The sequence below is a fragment of the Aquarana catesbeiana genome, linkage group LG05 (genome assembly GCF_042186555.1).
Source record: "Aquarana catesbeiana isolate 2022-GZ linkage group LG05, ASM4218655v1, whole genome shotgun sequence".
Taxonomy (NCBI): Eukaryota; Metazoa; Chordata; class Amphibia; order Anura; family Ranidae; genus Aquarana; species Aquarana catesbeiana.
In genome coordinates, this window is record NC_133328.1 from 249,581,410 (window position 1) to 249,601,569 (window position 20,160).

The following is a 20,160-nucleotide window of genomic DNA, read 5'->3' on the forward strand; positions in this document are numbered from 1 at the left end:
CAAAGTGCCACACATGCTCGGAATCAAGCAGAAGAGCAGCACTGGCTACTGAATAAAATTTTTCTCGGCTTGTCGTACGTGTTGTAAGTCATCGCGTTCTTGACGTTCGGAATTTCCAACCAACTTTGTGTGACCGTGTGTATGCAAGACAAGTTTGAGCCAACATCCGTTGGAAAAAATCCCATGGATTTTGTTGTCGGAAAATCCTATCGTGTGTACAGGGCATAACAGTTTTTTTTGTAGCGTTTTAAGCAGTCGCTGACAGTCAGGAGCTCTTTTTCCTGTGAGTCTCACTACTGTACCAGTAAATTTAGAGACCAAAATGTCAAATCGAAGGTACAGTAGTGAAGAGGCCTACACGTTTCTGAGCATGACAGAAAATGAAGAGGAAGTCACCCATCTGTCAGATTCAGGCTCAGAATACGAACCAGTAGACAGCAGCGGCACCCCGACAGATAGCTCTGACAATGGAGTAGTGGTCTCTGCCAATGCCCTACCCCGTTCTTCTGCTGTCGTGGAGGTGCAAGAACTGCAGGGCTCTCGTATGGAGCAGAGAGCCAATACTAGTGGCGCTCATCCTTCTGGTGAACTGGCAAGAACCAGCGGCCTAGTACATCCTGGTCATACATCCAGCACTACCATAACACTTGGTGACGTGGCGAGTCCCATAAGTGCAGTTCAAGCTGGTGAGGTGGCTAGCACAAGTAGAGTCCAGCAGCCACCAAGAAGACAAACATAGGCCTGTTGAGCTTATAGTGCACTTCCTGCTGAATTTGCCAATTCTAATTGGGAGCCCACCCCTTCTGCAGCACTCGTACTTCCCCCATTCACTGCCCAACCTGGAATTCAGGTGGAAACAGTTGATTTTACATCACTTGATTTTTATTCGCTGTTTTTCACGGAAGATCTCTATAGATCTATTGTGGACCAAAGCAATTTGTATGCTGGTCAATTCATCGCCGCTAATCCCCAGTTGACTCTTGTCAGAGATTGGAGACCTATTACGGTCTCCGAATTTAAGACCTTCCTGGGCCTATCCCTCCTCATGGGCATAACTAAAAAGAGTGAGTTGGTGGTCATATTGGTCCACTGACCCAATTCACTATATGCCCGTGTTCTCTGCCTCCATGACCAGGACACGATACGAGTAAATCTTGCGGTTCATGCACTTCAATGATAATGAACTCTGTCATCCTTGGGGTGACCCTGGATTTGATTGGCTCTACAAAATTCGGCCCCTCGTAAACCACTTCAAACCAACAGTTTGCAGCCTTGTTTACTCCCGAACAAGTTGTCTGAGTTGATAAGTCCCTATTTACGTTTTCTGGCTGCTTGTCTATCACACAGTATCTTCCCAGCAAGCGTGCCAAATATGGGGTCAAGATGTATAAGCTCTGTGACAGGGCAACAGGCTTTACATATAGTTTTATAGTTTACAAGGGAAAAGATAGTCACATAGAGGCAGAGAACTGCCCAGACTACATAGGGAGCGCTAGCAAGATTGTGTGCGACTTGGTGTCACCCTTATTTGGCAAGGGGTACCACTTGTACGCGGACAATTATTACATGAGCGTGCCACTTTTTAGTCACCGTTTTGATTACTGAATAGGCGCGTGTAGCACCGTGCGATCTAATCACTGGGGCTTCCCCCAACAGCTTGTAGAATCCCAACTTAGATGGGGGGAGGGAGCCTGCTTGAAGTGTAATAATTTGTTAGCAGTGAAGTGGAGGGATTCACGGAATGTTTTCATTCCGTCCTCCCTTCACGCAGATACAAAAGTCCAAATTCCTACGGCGACTGGTGTTGTGGAGAAACCTCTCTGTGTCCACGAATACAACCTTAACATGGGAGGGGTGGACCTCAACGACCAGTTGTTGGCGCCATACCTAATTGCCCATAAGGCCAGGCGCTGGTACAAAAAAGTGTCTGTATGCTTATTTCAATTGGCTCTACTGAACGCTTTTGTGCTATACAAAGCTCCAAGACGAACTGGATCTTTCCTAAAATTCCAGCCCTATCACCACAGCCCTTCTGTTTCCAGACGGTGCTATGGCCCACCTTCCCAACGCAAATGCAGTGAGCCGGCTGCATGAGAGGCATTTTCCATTTGTCCTCCCTGGTACCCCTACCCAAAGAACACCCCAAAGAAGGTGTTGTGTCTGCAGAAAACACAGATTTAGGCATGACACCCGATTTTATTGTCCCTCCTGTCCTTACCAACCTGGTCTCTGCATCGGTGACTGTTTCAAACTCTGCCACACACTAGTGGAGTATTAGCGTAGGGTACAGCACTACACAATCCTAGGGTACACTAACACGGGGTCTCGAAAGATGAGATGGCTATCACATTTTGAGAGACCCTAATCTAGAACGTTCAGTTTACAGTTTTTATAAAAGTGAGAAAAGTGAAAAAAAAAACACACAAAAAAATAAAATAAAAAAGCCAAAAATAGTTGTGGTTTTATTTTTATTTTCTCTCTCTCTCTATTGTTCTCTCTCTTATGTTCACTCTCTACTGTCCGCTCTATTGTTCGCTCACTATTGTTATATATCTATTGTTCTCGGTTTTTACTATGTTTTATTGTATTTGCTTTGCAGGTATGGTATGTCTTACTGTTATACTGTAATGTTACTTTGTTTTATTGTTAACCATCATTTGCTTAGCAGGTACACCATTCAGCTGCAGCACTGGTTTATTTATTCTGACAGCAACAGCGTTTGCTCCTACGATATGTAAAGCCATGACTGCAGTGCTGTCGGAGGTGATTTCACCACCACAGTTAAAAAAAAAAATGGTGCTTGGGGTGCATGCGCAGTGCGATCCTGGACGGAAGCAAGGGATAAGAGCTCCGTAAGGACCGGAGACTAAAGCAGACTCCCCGGGGCTACTTAGCAGCAATTTCAGCACCAAAAAGCCCAGCACCCCTGCCGGAGCATATAGCGCATGCCGGGCCCAAGGACTCGCCGTGGTAAACCGGCCCAAAGATCTTTAACAAGCTATTTACTTCGGATGAGAGAGCAGAGCAGGATGTCTCAAGATGGCGCCCAGTCGAACCCTGCATCACCGTGCTCACTGCCTGCGGCCTTATCACCGGAGCGCTCAACAGGAGACTGTGAGTACACAGCTCAGCTTACAAAAGCTGATTTAAAAGACAGCCTTTCCTGCATGTATGATAAGATAGCAAGGAAATTTCAATCCGAGCTACACAAATCCACAAATACCCTGTCTATGGAGATAGCAGCGCTTGGCGCCAGAACAGACCTGCTGGAAACTAAGCACGATGAGCTTAGCCTCTCTCACTCTATCCTCAGGAAAAATCATGAGTCCCTCACAGACACAGTACAGCTCCTGCAAGCCCACCTCGAGGACCTTGATAATAGAAACAGGAGGAATAACTTGAGGGTGCGGGGGGTCCCTGAAACAGTGATAGACTTCCCCCAAGCTATACAGAAATTATTTTCATCACTTCTCCCAGAAACACCAGCAGCATCCTTTACATGTGATAGAATGCACAGAGCCCTGCACCCGAAGCCGCCTCCAAGGGATATTGTACTATGCCTGAAGGATTTCTTAATTAAAGAGGAGATCCTCAGGGCTTCACGCAATACACCTAATATCCAACTGGAGGGCATCGCTATTCAGATATATCCGGATATATCTCCCACCACTCTCGACAAACGCAGGAGAATGAAGGAGATAACAATAGTTCTTCAGGCTGCCAACATTAGATACCAGTGGGGCTTTCCCTTCAAGCTGCAAGTCCCACACAACAGGACTACCTATACGGTCACCTCTATACTGGAAGGAAAAGACTTGCTGGTGAAACTTGGCCTCTTGGACGCCGCGGATCACCCCAGAATGCCGTCTACCCCACGTCCTTCGGCGATTTGGGCTACGCCATCTCCCAGGAGGGAGCGCCGCAACCAACACTAGGCCTCACTAGGCTCAGTCCTGAAGATGGGACGTAAATGGCCCATATGTTAATTTTCTCACAATTGGTCTCTACCCTTGGCAGAAGTTCTGTCGCGCCCGTTTGATTTACCCCCCACTTCAATCAAGCCGGTTTGGGATTGTGTACCTCGCCTTCTTGATTGGAGATCTAGACCACTCGGTCTGAATTAGGTGGTTTTTGTTTTTGGTCAGGGAGATTTTTGTTGTTTTTCTCTCCCCTGACCCTCGGAGCAGAAAAACGGTTTTCACTACCTATTGCAAGATTTTGCAGAAGTTACGGTTAATGTTATTTTTTTTTTTACTTTAATTTTCTTTTCTTATTGTTCAATGTTTGCCTTTTACTGCAGCATGCAGCTTTTTATGCAATCAAACCACATGATGTTGTCTTTGCCTTAACATATAGTCCAGACTGGACATATGGAATCTCTCTTAATGCTATCAGCAACTGCGCTCTTATGCATATGGTTACGATAGAGTGTTTTTACAAGTTTATTCCCCAGCTACCAAAGTGTCCTGGACTCAATGGTAAAGTGATCTCTGATTCGTATTAATTATGGGTATTAAGGTAATTTCCCACAACCTTAAAGGTTTTAATGCTCCAAATAAAAGGAGGAAGGCCTTTCGGGAATACAAGAGATTAGGAGCCGATATATTGCTTCTCCAGGAGACGCACTTCTCTTCCCGAAACCACCCAAAATATTTTGATCGGTCCTTCCAGCAAGGATTTTAGACCACATATGAGTCCAGGACAAGGAGGGGCTGCAATTTTTATTAGAAATTCATTGAGATTTGAGGTACAACATACATATAAGGACCCAGATAGCCGATTTGTGATAATTCAGGGTAGTATACAGGGAAAGAACATCACTATAGCATCAGTATATGCACCTAATGACTCCCAGGCATCATTTTTCAAAAAGTTTTTTAACGCTAGATAAATACTATACTGGGGGGGGGACTTAAACCTGGTGGCTCACTCAGAGCTTGACAGGAGTAGCAAAAGCTTGATCACAAATGCCTTCCCAAGATCCCTGCAACACCTATTGAAAACCCACCAGCTACTTGACACCTGGAGAGCTCATAACGTGGGGTGTAGGGAGTATACTTTTTACTCCCATCCCCCACGGGAGCTACTCCAGACTAGACTACATATTCTCTACTACAGTACTGACAGCCAATTCCACATCAGCCAGAATTCATGCTTGCGCGTGGTCGGATCATCACATAGTGTCCTGCGTCTTCTCTCACATTGGACTTTCCAGGCTTAATGACTCCATGCTCACGGACTCCATAGCATTATCACAGATAAAGGGTTACATTTCTGAATATTTCAAACATAATGATGTCGGGGACATTTCCCTGGCCTCGTTGTGGGCGGCCCATAAGGCGGTCCTGAGGTACAGACTTATGCAGTTAGCCTCGGAACGAAAACGCCAAAAACTACTTGATATCACCTCCCTCACGGCAGATTTAGAAAAACTATATCACAGGCATGGTCGGACCCCAACACCTGAACTACTTCAACAGATTACACAAAAGAGCAAAGCATTAGATGATATCCTCTCCGAACACACAGAGAAATCACTTAGATGGTCAAAGGCTCCTTTCCTTTTGTATAGTGGTTCGGTTTCGACCATGTTTGCAAGAAAATTAAGACAAATGCTACAACCCACACACACATACAAACTGAGAAATAGAAATGGGAATCTCACCTCTCATCCTAATGAGGTAGTACAACTGTTCTCCACTTATTATCAAACTCTGCTTGCAGACCCCATGATTCCTATCACACCTGCTTCCATGTCATGGTTGGAGTCCATTCCCTTACCTAAGCTTACAGATAACCAAGTACAATCCTTGAATGCCCCTTGCACAGATGAGGAAGTTGCCTCTATTATATCTAAGCCAAAACCTGCAAAAGCTCCAGGCCCAGACGGCTTTACGGCCCTTTATTATATAAAGTTTTCTGGTCTCTTAACCCCAAAGCTGACAAGACTTTTTAATAAAGTTTTGGCGGGTGAGTCGTTCCCTAATGATATGCTTATGGCCAATATGTCCCTGATTCCAAAATCGGGTAAAGATCACACACTCCCCCAGAACTATAGGCCCATATCAGTCATTAACAATGACTTAAAAATTTTCAGCCGCCTGCTGGCTGATCACCTAGCAGCAATCATCACAACCTTAATTCCCCTGGACCAAACGGGATTTATTCCCACGCGACAAAATACGGATAACATACGCCTAGCCTCAAACATTATACAAGATGCTAATTTACACACTAATAAGGTTCTAATGCTAAGTTTAGAAGTTTAGATATAAACAAGGCCTTTGATAGTGTCCTATGGCCCTATCTGGACATGGTCCTGTCTAAATTTGGGACTCGGGGAGAATTCGTAAGTGGTTTTCGCGCCTTGTATCGCAAACCCCAAACCAGAATTAAAATACCTGGCAGCTCATCAAAATACTTTGAATTAGGAAGGGGAACTAGGCAGGGCTGTCCTCTATCCCCCCTCCTATTTGCCCTTGCAATGGAGCCCTTGACTAGATATATAAATAATAACCAGGACATTAGGGGATACTGTAAGAATAATCAAGAGTATAAACTAAGTCTATATGCAGACGATGTCCTATTATTTCTCACAGAGCCATTAGTCTCCTTGCCCAATCTCTTCAAGACATTGGACAGTTTCAGTAATGTTTCAGGCCTGGGGGTCAACCCCTCTAAATGCGTCGCGATGCCTATACATTTACCACCCTCCCTGATCTCAATCCTTAGAAACAGTTTTGAGTTTTCCTGGAATATGGAGTCATTAGCGTACGGTTAGCGCCTACTCTGAAATCGTTGTATACCCTGGATTATCCTCAGTCCTTCTCTAACATCAAAAAGCTATTATCTCAATGGTCCCAATATCATATTACCTTTTTGGGAAGAATACAGGCGATCAAAATGTCGATATTACCTAAGCTACTGTTTTATGTCAGGGCCCTGCCTTTATACGTGGCCAAATCTATCCTACAAGTTATTCAAAAGGCCATGCTAAAATTTATATGGCAGGGTAAAAAATCACGCATGAATAGGATTCAGATCCCGAGTTGGAGGGGGCCTGGGCTGCCCAGACTTGTGGAAGTATTACTTGGCAGCCAGATTAGTTCAAATGGCGCATTGGCACTTTTCCACATCGCGCATACCTTGGCTACAATTTGAAAAAGATTCTATAAAACCCTATTTCCTACCAGGCATTCTGTGGACTACTACGGTAAACCACAGACGGATATCCCAACTCAATGAAATAGTTGGGCAGTCCCTGTATCTCTGGAACCTTTACAGGGAGGGATTTGGACAGTCTTCTAAGCCCCCCTTGTTGGCCTCATTTTTGGGTGAGCCCGGTTTCCCTGCTGCTTTCAATGCAGAGTTAGACTTCACACTCTGGTCCTCACAAGGACTAATAACACTACACTCATTGATGCAGGGCTCCGCTTTCTGCGCATTAGAATACCTGAACCAAAACTTTGCCATACCCAACTCAGATCTATATAAATACCTACAAATACGTCATTTTTTCCAAAAGGCCATATCTCAAATTGAGGGGGAGGCTAGAACAACTTTTGAGAACATGTGCCACGATAGTTCCAGAGATAGAGGGACAATATCTATACTGTATATGCACCTGAATGACCTCCATTCGGAGGCTAAATCTGTAGCAATGTTGGATTGGGAAAAGAAGGTTGGTCTGGAGTTTTCAGTAGATGATTGGCATGAAATGGTCGAGAACATGCATAAATGTACGCGCTCTGTAGCTGTAAAGGAAACTGTACTTAAATTGCATACTAGATGGTATTATACGCCAGTTAGAATTCATAAAATGTTCCCTACTATCACAGATAGATGTTTTAGGGACTGTGGTGAGAGAGGGTCCCTACTCCATATATTTTGGAGCTGTAGGGAGTTACACTCCCTCTGGCAGCAGACATCTGCTAAAGTATTACAAATTACAGGCTCAAACATCACCTTGACATTTCAAATGTGCATTCTGTTTGCAGACCTCCCGGAGATCATAGCTCCAGTACAAAGACTGGTTCACACATTGTTTGGGGCGATACAGTGGGCAATTGCTTTAAACTGGCGCAAACGCACAGACACCTGGGCACAGGTGCTTCATTGCATGGAGTCGGTGAGACTGATGGAACGTATCCATCACACTCTCACGGACTCCATACAAATTTTTGATTGAAAATGGGAATCCTGGCAAATCGCATAGATGATGGGTCTGCTTGCTTTTATACTTAACACCAACAGTCTTTGGATATTGATACCCTTATGAAGATTCAACAATCATATGTTTTGAGTTGCGTGCCTAAATATATACCGATAATGCTCATGACAGCTTCTTATCCTCTTTTTTTTATGATTATTATTTTCTTTTTCATTCTAAGTTTTGTTATTCTGTTACTGTGAACTATTATGCGTTTACACACAAATTACGCACAATTTCCACACAAGATGTTTATAAGCACTATATGATGCAGATCTGATATTGATATTTATACTTTGGATATGTACAACTACTTTCAACCCGATCCTTGTATGTAAGGGGTCATTTTTCTGTAAATGTCTGACTATTCTTAAAAACTTTTGTAAACAAAAAAAAAATGGTGCTTGTATGCCCATTATTAGAAGTGGGTGGATGCAGTATTCTAATGGTGGGCATACCCACCTATCAATCTCTTTTTTTCGTTCAGCCCACAGGCTGCATGAAAAAAAGAACATTACAATGTATGCCCAACAAAAACCAGCGACGTACTGGTATTTTGCTGGACTTTGAGTGGTTATACCAGAATGATGCCTGCAGGTTTAGGTATCATTCTTTTCAGCCAGCGGTCGGCTTTCAGGTACAAGCAATCCTAGTGGCTAATTAGCCTCTAGACTGCTTTTACAACATACCCCCCCCTCCCACCGTCTTCCATGGTTTTCTTGGGCTCTCCTGTCCCAACAGGGAAGCCGAGAATGCAGTCGGTGGTTCCGCCAGCTGACCATAGAGCTGTTTAGAGACTAGAACGACTCCAATCATCTCTATGGCCTAAGAAACGGGAAGCTATGAGCATTTCATGACTTATAAACAGCGCCATTGGGAAAGCATTTTATCACACCGATCTTGGTGTGGTCAAATGCTTTGAGGGCTGAGGAGAGGTCTATGGTCTAATAGACCCCAACTTTTTCAAAAAAGAGTACTTGTCACTAACTATTGCTATCAAAATGATTAAAAAAAAAGGAAAGGAACAGTTTGAAAATAAAATAAAAAAACAAATTGAATGATTGAAAAAAAAAAAAAAAAGCACCCATCACCCCGTGCTCACACGCAAAAAATTGCGTTTGAAAAATTGCTGCGCAAATACAGTGTGAAAAAAAAATTGCAACACCTACTATTTTAATCTATAGGGCCTTTGCTTTAAAAAAAAAATATATAATGTAACTGTGATAGGTAGTGAAATCACCATTTTACGCCCTTAGAAAGCCTGAAGGAGGTGATTGGTTTTTGGGGTCCTGTACACGGCTAGGCTCCCAAAAAGTCTCACACATGTGGTATCCCCGTACTCAGCAGAAGCAGCAGAATGTATTTTGGGGTGTAATTCCACATATAGCCATGGCATGTTTGAGCAATGTATCATTTAGTGACAACTTTGTGCAATTTTAGCACCTCAAGAAATGAGATAGGCAGTCATAAACTAAAAGCTGAGTAAATTCCAGAAAATGTACCATAGTTTGAAGACGCTATAACTTTTGCGCAAACCAATAAATATACGCTTATTGACATTTTTTTTACCAAAAACATGAGGCTGAATACATTTTGGCTTAAATGTATGACTAAAATTGAGTTTATTGGATTTTTCTTATAGCATAAAGTAGAAAATATCATTTTTTTTCAAAGTTTTCGGTCTTTTTCCATTTATATCGCAAAAAATAAAAATCGCAGAGGCAATCAAATACCATCAAAAGAAATCTCTATTTGTGGGAAAAAAGGATGCAAATTTTGTTTGGGTACAACATTGCATGACTGCGCAATTACCAGTTAAAGCAGCGCAGTGCCAAATTGTAAAAAGTGCTCTGGTCACTGAGTAGCCTAATCTTCCGGGGCTGAAGTGGTCAAAAGAAGCAGGGATGCTACACTGTGGTAAATATGGCCCTGTCCTAACTTTTTTGAGACGTGTTGCTGCCATTAATTTTGAACTGCCTTTTTTTTTTAAATGGTGTATTTTCTCAGTTTAAACATTTCATATGTTTTCCATTTTCTATTGTGAATAAAATAAGGGTTTACGAAGTGTGCAAAGCATTGCATACTATTTTTATGTAGATTTTACACAGCGTCCCAACTTTTTTTGAATTGGGGTTGTATGTTTTTTGGCTTCAGTGACAACAAAAATGTATTCATTTATGTGAATGCATTTTAAACAATTTTAAACACTCTGTTTTCCAATCAGGATAAGGATGGTAACAATTAATACATCAGCAATAGAGAATATTTATAATCCCCCCTGGATATAATCTATCTAGAGCTATCAAAATAGCCAATCTACTGATGCCAAAAAATATTTAATTCTATCAGCCACTAAATTTATATTCATGAAAAATTATATTGAGTTGTGGATTAATCCCATATATAATGTTAGAGTATATCCATTCAGAATAGGGCAAGAAAGTAATATGTTTAATTATTGGATTTGGGCTTTAATAGATATAAGATGCCAGGTAGTGTCCCAGGTAATCATGTTCCACATATAACTGAAATATAATGTTTAATTATTTAACCCTTTTAATGCATACTTCTGTAAGAATATACAATAACTAGATTTAACTTATTGCTTTCTCTCTCTTAAGTATCAAAATAATATGTATTTTCCATAAACAAAGAAGGCCTCTGCAAAAAGGAATACTCTGCTAGAAATGAAGTCAATGGGGTGGATTTATTAATGTAATTATATACTGTGACAGACCTAGCCAGGAGAGAGGCTTTTGGAGGGGACTGAATGCTAGCCTCTTGCCGATCGATCGTGGGCCCTGGCATTTGGGGGAACGGTGCTCTTTGTGAGCTGTATGCCTGGGGACCCTTGATGTGGTATTATTGTGGATTCGGGTCCTGGTCCCCCAGGACACACAGACTCTGGGGACCCTGGATTTGCCATATTAGGAATAGTGGCTGATTCATAATGCTTGGACAAATACTGTTAGGAGATGCTGATGTAAATTCCAGCCACCTGTCTGTTGCCTGCTAGAATGTGTATTGTAAATAAGTCTCTAGTATGAGATCTAAGAGTCATTAGATCCCCATTGTTGTTTGTGTTAATTAACTCTGCTATTGTGATAATGTTGATTGGGTTTTCTGAGCTACAAGACGGCCAGTCTGGCCTAAAGGTCATGTCTGAGTCATCTAGGCTGTCTAAAGGGATTAGTTAATTAGCCCATGTTAATTAGGTTTCTGGTCACAGGTGTATGTTCAGAGTAATATGAGCCGGAGGTATACACTCCTCTTTTATTGTATAAAAGAGCCTGTATTTTTCAATAAAGGAGATTCCTGGTTGAACTTACATACAGCCTGCCTGGTGTTTGTTCTGAGCTACACAACTGGATTAGAACGGCACATAGCTGTAGTTCTAGTCCCGGAGCATCGGATGAACGAACCATCAGATGTTGCGATCTGCAGTCTGATTCTATAGCCATAGAGGAGTGTCGGGAGAGTGGAATCGAGCGAGCAAGGGACTCGTTACATTGGTTGGCAGTGGTGGGATTTGCTCTCCAGTTACTGGGACACTCCAAATCAGCCTGCAGGAGAGCCACGCTGAAAGACTTACTCGAGAGCCGTGGAGGGAATGGTGGGATCGTGCTTCCTTGCCGTGAACACATCCAAACCATCACCTGGATCCAAGGTCCAGATAGCAGGAGAGGAGAGGTACAGATACCAGCCACCATGGAAGAGGAATTCAGAAGGAGGTTGCAAGAGATGCAGATACAGCACAGAGGACCAGTATCAGAGCAGGTCCTGCTAGGATGGTTTGATTCTATCCGCTGCGAACTCTGGAAGGAAGCGCTAGCCCGTGAGCGGCGAAACCAGGGAAAAGTTCTCCCCTTCATCCATGTAAGGTATTGGTCGCAGTATGAAGTGCAAATGCTGTTATTGGGGGAACAGCCGAGTGGACAGCTGAGTTAAGCAGGCTGATCCGGGAAGAAATGCGGTTGGACGAGAGCTACAGAGCCCTCCAGTGGTATGTAGCCCAAGTGCGCCCGTGGAGAGCGGATGACAGCCCCACGGAAGGCTTTGACTACGATGGCCTGGGATTGTTGTACTGGAGGCTGTCCGAGGACCCTGACTTTGGGAGTGATCGGGAGTGACGTTTGGAGGAAATAATCGAGCACAGAGAGCGAAGACTGAATGTCTCGGAAGTGCACTGGGAACAGGAAGATTTGGAGTTTCTGGCCGTTCAGGAATGGGAGCCTGAGATGGCCTACAGACAGCTGCTAGACTCTGCTCAGCAGCAGGGTGGGGCTCCCTTTGCCTGGGACTATCAGGAAATACCAGCTGACAACTCTGAAATCCTGGCTGAAGAGTTGACAATGTGGCAGAGTAACAGTGTGCTTTGCCAACCTGCCCCCGCAGCTATGGAGGTGGAGGTCTTATGGCGGATGCAGCAAGTGCTAACTGACCTTGATGAACCTGTTTCTGCATTGGATGATCTTGGATGGAGGAATGTGCCTGTCCAGCAGAATGCCAGAGAATCGGCAGTGGAAAATCTGGAGATCGCTATCCCCAAAGCTGAAGTGCTGACAACAGGGCAGAGCTCTGCTAACCTCTGCCCAGCACTGATAGCATCTTCTGGGTTCCACGGAGAGGAGATGGTGAACCTTTATCCCCAGACACCAGTTGCAGAGACAGGGGATTTGATAGACTTTTCTGCTGAGGAACAACAACCTGGTGAGCCTCCAGCAGAAGAAGAGCTGTTATTAGGGCCAAACTTCACTGTGCTCTGCCCAGCACCAACAGAAGTATCTGTGAAGTTACAAGGAACTTCCCCAGCTGAAGCGCTGGCAACCGGACAGAGGGTCCAAGATCTCTGCCCTACACCTGCAGCGGTTCCGGAGGCTCAGGGTGAGAAGGAGGTGCTCACTTCCCAGCAGCAGATCAGGATACAGGGGGAGAAGGGAGAGGAGGTGTTTGTCGTCCCTCCCCAACAGTTGGCCAGGGTGGAGGAAGTGGTCTTTCCTCCCCAGCAAAGATCCGTGCACCTGGGAGACAGTACCACAGACATATCGTCCCAACATCCAGATGAGGGAATGGAAAAGGAAGCAGCCAGCTCACCTCCCCAATGGCAGCTACACAGTTTGGGAGTGGAGGAAGCCAGCCTCCTGCCCCAACGGTTAGCTGGAGCGGAGAATACGGAGTCCCCAGCAGAAGTGCTGGCAAAAGGGCAGGGTGTTACCAACCTCTGCCCAGCAGCGGCAACAACTACAGAGTTCCGGGGAGGCGGGGCAGTCGGCCTCCCTCCCCAACAGTTAGCCGGAGCAGATGGTGTGGGGTTTCCAGCAGAAGGGCTGGCAACAGGGCCGAGTACTGCTGGACTCCGCCCTCAACTAACAGAGGATGGATTTCCTGTGAAGGTGGATGGGACTTCAGTCTCCACCTGTATACCCCAGGGGCAGTCGGCCCAGATCCCCAACAGCATGACGGAGTGAGCCCAGACACCCTGTCTTCTCTCCAGCGGTAGAAAGGACTCCAGGGAGAAGGGCCAGTCCAGGTCTCTCCCCAGCGGCAGATATGTTCTCTGAGAGAGGCAGAGGTTGGCTGGGTGAGTAATGCTTTGTTTGGAACAATTTGTTTGGGGTACTGTGTGGGTACAGGCATTAGAGGACTGGAACTACTGACTAACTTCGGAGTCAACCCGTCTGGGGTCTCCTCCTGTGTTAGTCTCCTGCCGAAAGGGGAGAAATGTGACAGACCTAGCCGGAAGAGAGACTTTTGGAGGGGACTGCCTCTTGCCGATCGAACGTGGGCCCTGGCATTTGGGGGAACGGTGCTCTTTGTGAGCTGTATGCCTGGGGACCCTTGAGGTGGTATTGTTGTGGATTCGGGTCCTGGTCCCCCAGGACACACAAACTCTGGGGACCCTGGATTTGCCATATTAGGAATAGTGGCTGATTCATAATGCTTGGACAAATACTGTTAGGAGATGCTGATGTAAATTCCACCTGTCTGTCTGTTGCCTGCTAGAATGTGTATTGTAAATAAGTCTCTAGTATGGGATCTAAGAGTCATTAGATCCCCATTGTTGTTTGTGTTAATTAACTCTGCTATTGTGATAATGTTGATTGGGTTTTCTGAGCTACAAGACGGCCAGTCTGGCCTAAAGGTCATGTCTGAGTCATCTAGGCTGTCTAAAGGGATTAATTAGCCCCTGTTAATTAGGTTTCTGGTCACAGGTGTATGTTCAGAGTAATATGAGCCAGAGGTATACACCTCCATCTAAGAGTCATTAGATCCCCATTGTTGTTTGTGTTAATTAACTCTGCTATTGTGATAATGTTGATTGGGTTTTCTGAGCTACAAGACGGCCAGTCTGGCCTAAAGGTCATGTCTGAGTCATCTAGGCTGTCTAAAGGGATTAGTTAATTAGCCCATGTTAATTAGGTTTCTGGTCACAGGTGTATGTTCAGAGTAATATGAGCCAGAGGTATACACCTCCTCTTTTATTGTATAAAAGAGCCTGTATTTTTCAATAAAGGAGATTCCTGGTTGAACTTACATACAGCCTGCCTGGTGTTTGTTCTGAGCTACACAACTGGATTAGAACGGCACATAGCTGTAGTTCTAGCCCTGGAGCATCGGATGACCGAACCATCAGATGTTGCGATCTGCAGTCTGATTCTATAGCCGCAGAGGAGTGTTGGGAGAGTGGAACCGAGCGAGCAAGGGGCTCGTTACATATACTATCACCAGTCACTGTCCCTGATCACCACCACACCCTGTCACCACCAGTGACAGTATGTCAAATATTTTAAAACATTGTGAAAATGAAATTTTTTTTTACATTTCTTAATTTTCCAAAAAAAGTGACAAAAAAGTACAACTTTAAAAAACTTGCCATGCCACTTACTAAATACCTCTGACCGTCTACTTTCCAAAAAGGGGTCTTTTGGAGGATATTTGTACTGTCTTGGCGTTTTCATGCCTCAAGAAATTAGATAGGCCATCAGTACATCAGGATTGATTGATTTTCAGATACTGTGTATATATATATATATATATATATATATATATATATATATATATATATATTTATTTTCATGTGACAACACTGAAGAAATTACACTTTGCTACAATGTAAAGTAGTGAGTGTACAGCTTGTATAACAATGTAAATTTGCTGTCCCCTCAAAATAAATCAACACACAGCCAATAATGTCTAAACCGCTGGCGACAAAAGTGAGTACATCCCTAAGTGAAAATGTCCAAACTGGGCCCAAATAGCCATTTTCCCTCCCTGGTGTCATGTGGCTCGTTACTCATCTTTACAAGGTCTCAGGTGTGAATGGGGAGCAGGTGTGTTAAATTTGGTGTTATTGCTCTCACTCTCTCATACTGGTCACTGGAAGTTCAACATGGCACCTCGTCGCAAAGGATTCTCTGAGGATCTGAAAAAAAGAATTGTTGCTCTACATAAAGATGGCCTAAGCTATAAGAAGATTGCCAACACCCTGAAACTGAGCTGCAGCATGGTGGCCAAGACCATACAGTGGTTTAACAGGACAGGTTCCACTCAGAACAGACCTTAGCCTGTCAGTGCTCAGACCATACGCCGCACAATGTATTAAATTACTCTGCATGGCTGTCATCCCAGAAGGAAGCCCGTTCTAAAGATGATGCACAAGAAAGCCCGCAAACAGTTTGCTGAAGACAAGCAGACTAAGGACATGAATTACTGGAACTATGTCCTGTGGTCTGATGAGACCAAGATAAACTTATTTGGTTCAGATGGTGTAAAGTATGTGTGGCGGAAACCAGGTGAGGAGTACAAAGACAAGTGTATCCTGCCTACAGTCAAGCGTGGTGGTGGGAGTGTCATAGTCTGGGGCTAAATGAGTGCTGCCAGCACTGGGGACCTACAGTTCATTGAGGGAACCATGAATGCCAACATGTACTGTGACATACTGAAGCAGAGCATGATCCCCTCCCTTCAGAGACTGGGCCAAAGGGCAGTATTCCAACAAGATAACGACCCCAAACACACCTCCAAGATGACCACTGCCTTGCTAAAGAAGCTGAGGGTAAAGGTGATGGACTGCCCAAGCATGTCTCCAGACCTCAACCCTATTGAGCATCTGTGGGGCATCATCAAATGGAAGGTGGAGGAGCGCAAGATCTCTAACATCCACCAGCTCTATGATGTCGTCATTGAGGAGTGGAAGAGGAATACAGTGGCAACCTATGAAGCTCTGGTGAACTCCATGCCCAAGAGTGTTAAGGCAGGACTGGAAAATAATGGTGGCCACAAAAAAATATTGATACTTTGGGCCCAATTTGGACATTTTCACTTAGGGGTGTACTCACTTTTGTTGCCAGTGGTCTAGACATTAATCGCTGTGTGTTGAGTTATTTTGAGGGGACATCAAATTTACACTGTAATACAAGTTGTTAACTCACTTCTTTACATTGTAGCAAAGTGTCATTTCTTCAGTGTTGTCACATGAAAAGATAGAATAAAATATTTACAAAAATATGAGGGGTGTACTCACTTTTGTGAGATATATATACAGGGCTTTTTTTCAGCGGGAACGCGGGGGAACGCAGTTCCGGCACCTCCAGCACTGAATGTATGTAATAGCATGGGGTGTGGGGTGAGCTGGAGGGTCTAATGATGTTGGCTGCTGGGGGATCTATTGTCACTGGTGGGGATCTGATTTTGTGTGAGGGTCTATTGTTGCTGATGGGGAATCTATTGTTGCTGGGGGGGTCTTATGTTGCTGGAAGGGATCTACTTTTGAGGGAGAGGTCTATTTTTACTGGCTGCTGGAGGATCTATTGATGCTGGCTGCTGGGAGATCTGTTGTTGCTGCTGGGGGGGTCTAATGTTGCTTGGGTGGATATTTTGTTACTGGGTGTGATATTTTGTTGTGGGTAGTTCATTGTTGCTGCAGGGAATCTATTGATGTTGGGGTGGAGTCCATTGTTGCTGGGGTAGTCTATTGTTGCGTGGGGATCTATTGCTAGGATTCTATTCCTGGCTGCAGGGGATCTATTTTACTGCTTTTCTTTTTATCATTAACATGTTCCATACAAATGATTTAGCACCACAAAATGATACTTGGTTCTGTATTCCCTCAAAGGGGCAGTACTGGTAGGTGGGTAGGGGGTGGAATCAAGGGACGGTGGTCAGAGGTGGATAGGGGCAGATACAAGGGGTTACTCAGACTGGGGGAGTTCCTGCACCTATTCTCCAAGAAAAAAAGCCCTGTATATGTATATATATATATACACACACCATATAAAAATATACAGTCAAGTCCATAAATATTGGGACATCGACATAATTCTAATCTTTTTGGCTCTATACACCACCACAATGGATTTGAAATTAAACAAACAAGATGTGCTTTAACTGCAGACTACTGGGAGACTGCTGAGAGTTAAAAGGCAAATACACTGCTTACTTACAAAGTGAAGGTGCACTCTGCAAGGGAATTTTTCCCAGATCTTAGTGAATGTGGTGAAGATTCACTTTTGCATTTTTGCTTTCACATGATTAGACAAAGTCAACAGAGCTTTACCTCATTCATAAGCTATGGGAATAATTCCCTTGCAGAGTACAACTGCACTTGCAAAGTGAACAGTAGTCTATTTGTCTTTAGTGAATCAACCCCATTATATACCAACCAAGAATTTACATGTCTTTTATACAAAACCCACCAAAGATTTTTGATCATCAAAGCACTCTGTAATGTACTGTATAGAAAATAAACTGTTAAAGCACAATTTAGCATACTTGTCTCCTTTGCTCTTCGAAATTCCAACAAGCTTTTCAATGCCTCCTGCATCTCGTAAGGCTTTGGCATTTTCCATATTTTTAGTTATAACTTCGTGTAGGGTGCAGCATATAGCAGTGACCGTGTCATCAGACATAGCCTTGCTAGAAAGGGTGTTGCAGTTGTTTCCCCCAGGAAGACGGTGAACCAGGTCTCTCATGGCATATTTGCCTAAGTAAGAGATAAAGAAAACAATACTTTAAATGTACAATTTTAAACACATGACATTATTAGATTTTTTTTTTTGTACACACCATAAAAATACTTTTCTCAAATCTTCATAAAAGGATACAACACTCTTTAATTTCATGAGCATACTGCCACTTACTGGAGGGCTGGACATTTTGCAAAGCCAAAAAGGGGCCAGCGCCCTTTAATACCCCTATATGTGCTATATAGCTCAGCTGTAGAAAACCATAGATAAGTAGAAGAAATAGGTGAAGGCAACGTCCTCACCCAAAAACACAACCATTCACTGCAGAAACATCCAGGTGCTGTTCCGCCCATCTTAGAATGTGTTTCACCCAACTGGATGCAGCTGGACTTTTACCATAGCACGTTTGGACTGTACTTGCACTAAATTTCTTCACAGAATGGTAGTCCATTAGGGACAGCTGTACTCTCCAAATTTTTAGAAGAATGATCAAAATGTTGGACTCCCGTGGGGACCAATGACCTTGCACTAATAGGGTGCCCAGAACTCCACCACAAATGGAAAGGCTCACATCCTTGGTAACGATCTTCCATCTGGGATGAAAGCCCAATGTTAGCTTTAGGGAATCTGAGCCTGCACATAAGAAAAGCCCTTGTCTGTGGTCAGAGGTGAATTTCCATATTTAGAAAAACGAGGGACTTGCCTCACTGGAACAGAATACAGTAACTTACTACAAAGTCCTGGTGTGAGTAAAGGAATTGAGCAAGGGGGACTACCTTAAATACAGTGATCATCTGTCACAAGACTCTTAACACAGCTGTGCAGTGAGGATCTCACTGTTTTGATAGATCTTAGACTTAACAAAGGCAAGCAGTGCCAATCTGCATCTTGTAGAACAAACAAAATATGTTCTTGTATAAAAAGGCCTTTCCCCTGTGCAACACATTCAGAATATGCCATTTTTTACCACCAGTTCACAAAAAAGGATGTTGTAGAACTGAAGGGAGTGCAGAGAATGACAACTAAATCAACAAGGTTCATAGAAGACCAATGTAACTATGTATAAATTATTAGAATGAAACTAAAAGGTAATCAATCAGCGCAAATGAAAATAATAAATAGAAGCAGCTGAACACTCAGGGTCAATATATTAAATCCCAAAAAGAAATTTAAAAGTAGTAGTGCAGCGCTAAGAACAATGAATAGCACACAATAAAATATATAAAAGTTCATATAGAAGTTCATATAAAGCAGGGCAAACAGGTTCCCAAAGGGTGTCCACTCATGTTTATATATGTATTCATGCAGGTGAAAACATGCAGATCCTTCACCACAGATAGCGCTAACAGCTCACCTCATAACTTGGACCCCTGATTAAACAGATGGGTCAAATGCACCTTCCCATATAGGGTAAAACACTTAGAATCCTCATCGGTAGAGTCAGTACATCTCGGGTCAAACAACCAACAAGGGTAGCACGAACATATATAGATCTGATGATCCGATTCTCCCCAATATGAACACCGAAGCTCCAATTGGCATGGTACATACAATAAAAAGAGTTATATAGTGCTCTCTGCATAGAACTATTTATTTAAAAAATCAGAAGTAAAAACGTACAAACATAGCACTATAACCCAGTGCCAGGTATGTGAGCGTTCATATTAAACAGGGGATGGCCGCGGGTGACGTCACGTGATTCCTTCCATTCCGTACGCGTTACTTCCCAAGCTTTGTCAGCGCATACGGAATCATGTTTTACACCCGCCTATTTATGTTCTCGGCCAGTGTGCTTTGAATGTCAGAGGCTTCCACACGCAATCAATTACTATGGAAACAATATATGCTTCCGGCACGGCCAGGAAGACACTTCCTTTGTTTACGTGTTGCTTTAGAAGCCCCTCACTCTCCCAGAGCAGCCAGGAAGTCTCCCTATGCATCAAATAGACATTTAAAACAGATAACAAAATGTACACTTATTATATA

At 43.7% G+C, this 20,160-nt stretch overlaps 1 protein-coding gene across 8 annotated transcripts in view; it reads right to left on the reverse strand.

The window, feature by feature from the left end:
- Positions 1-20,160, reverse strand: part of CTNND2 (catenin delta 2) — a 1,213,609-nt gene that overhangs the window by 222,272 nt on the left and 971,177 nt on the right. For all 8 annotated transcript variants that reach the window (XM_073630701.1, XM_073630699.1, XM_073630697.1 and 5 more), the window contains one exon: positions 17,981-18,191. In XM_073630701.1, coding sequence (XP_073486802.1) covers positions 17,981-18,191 — 211 coding nt within the window. The remainder of the gene's footprint in view (positions 1-17,980; positions 18,192-20,160) is intronic.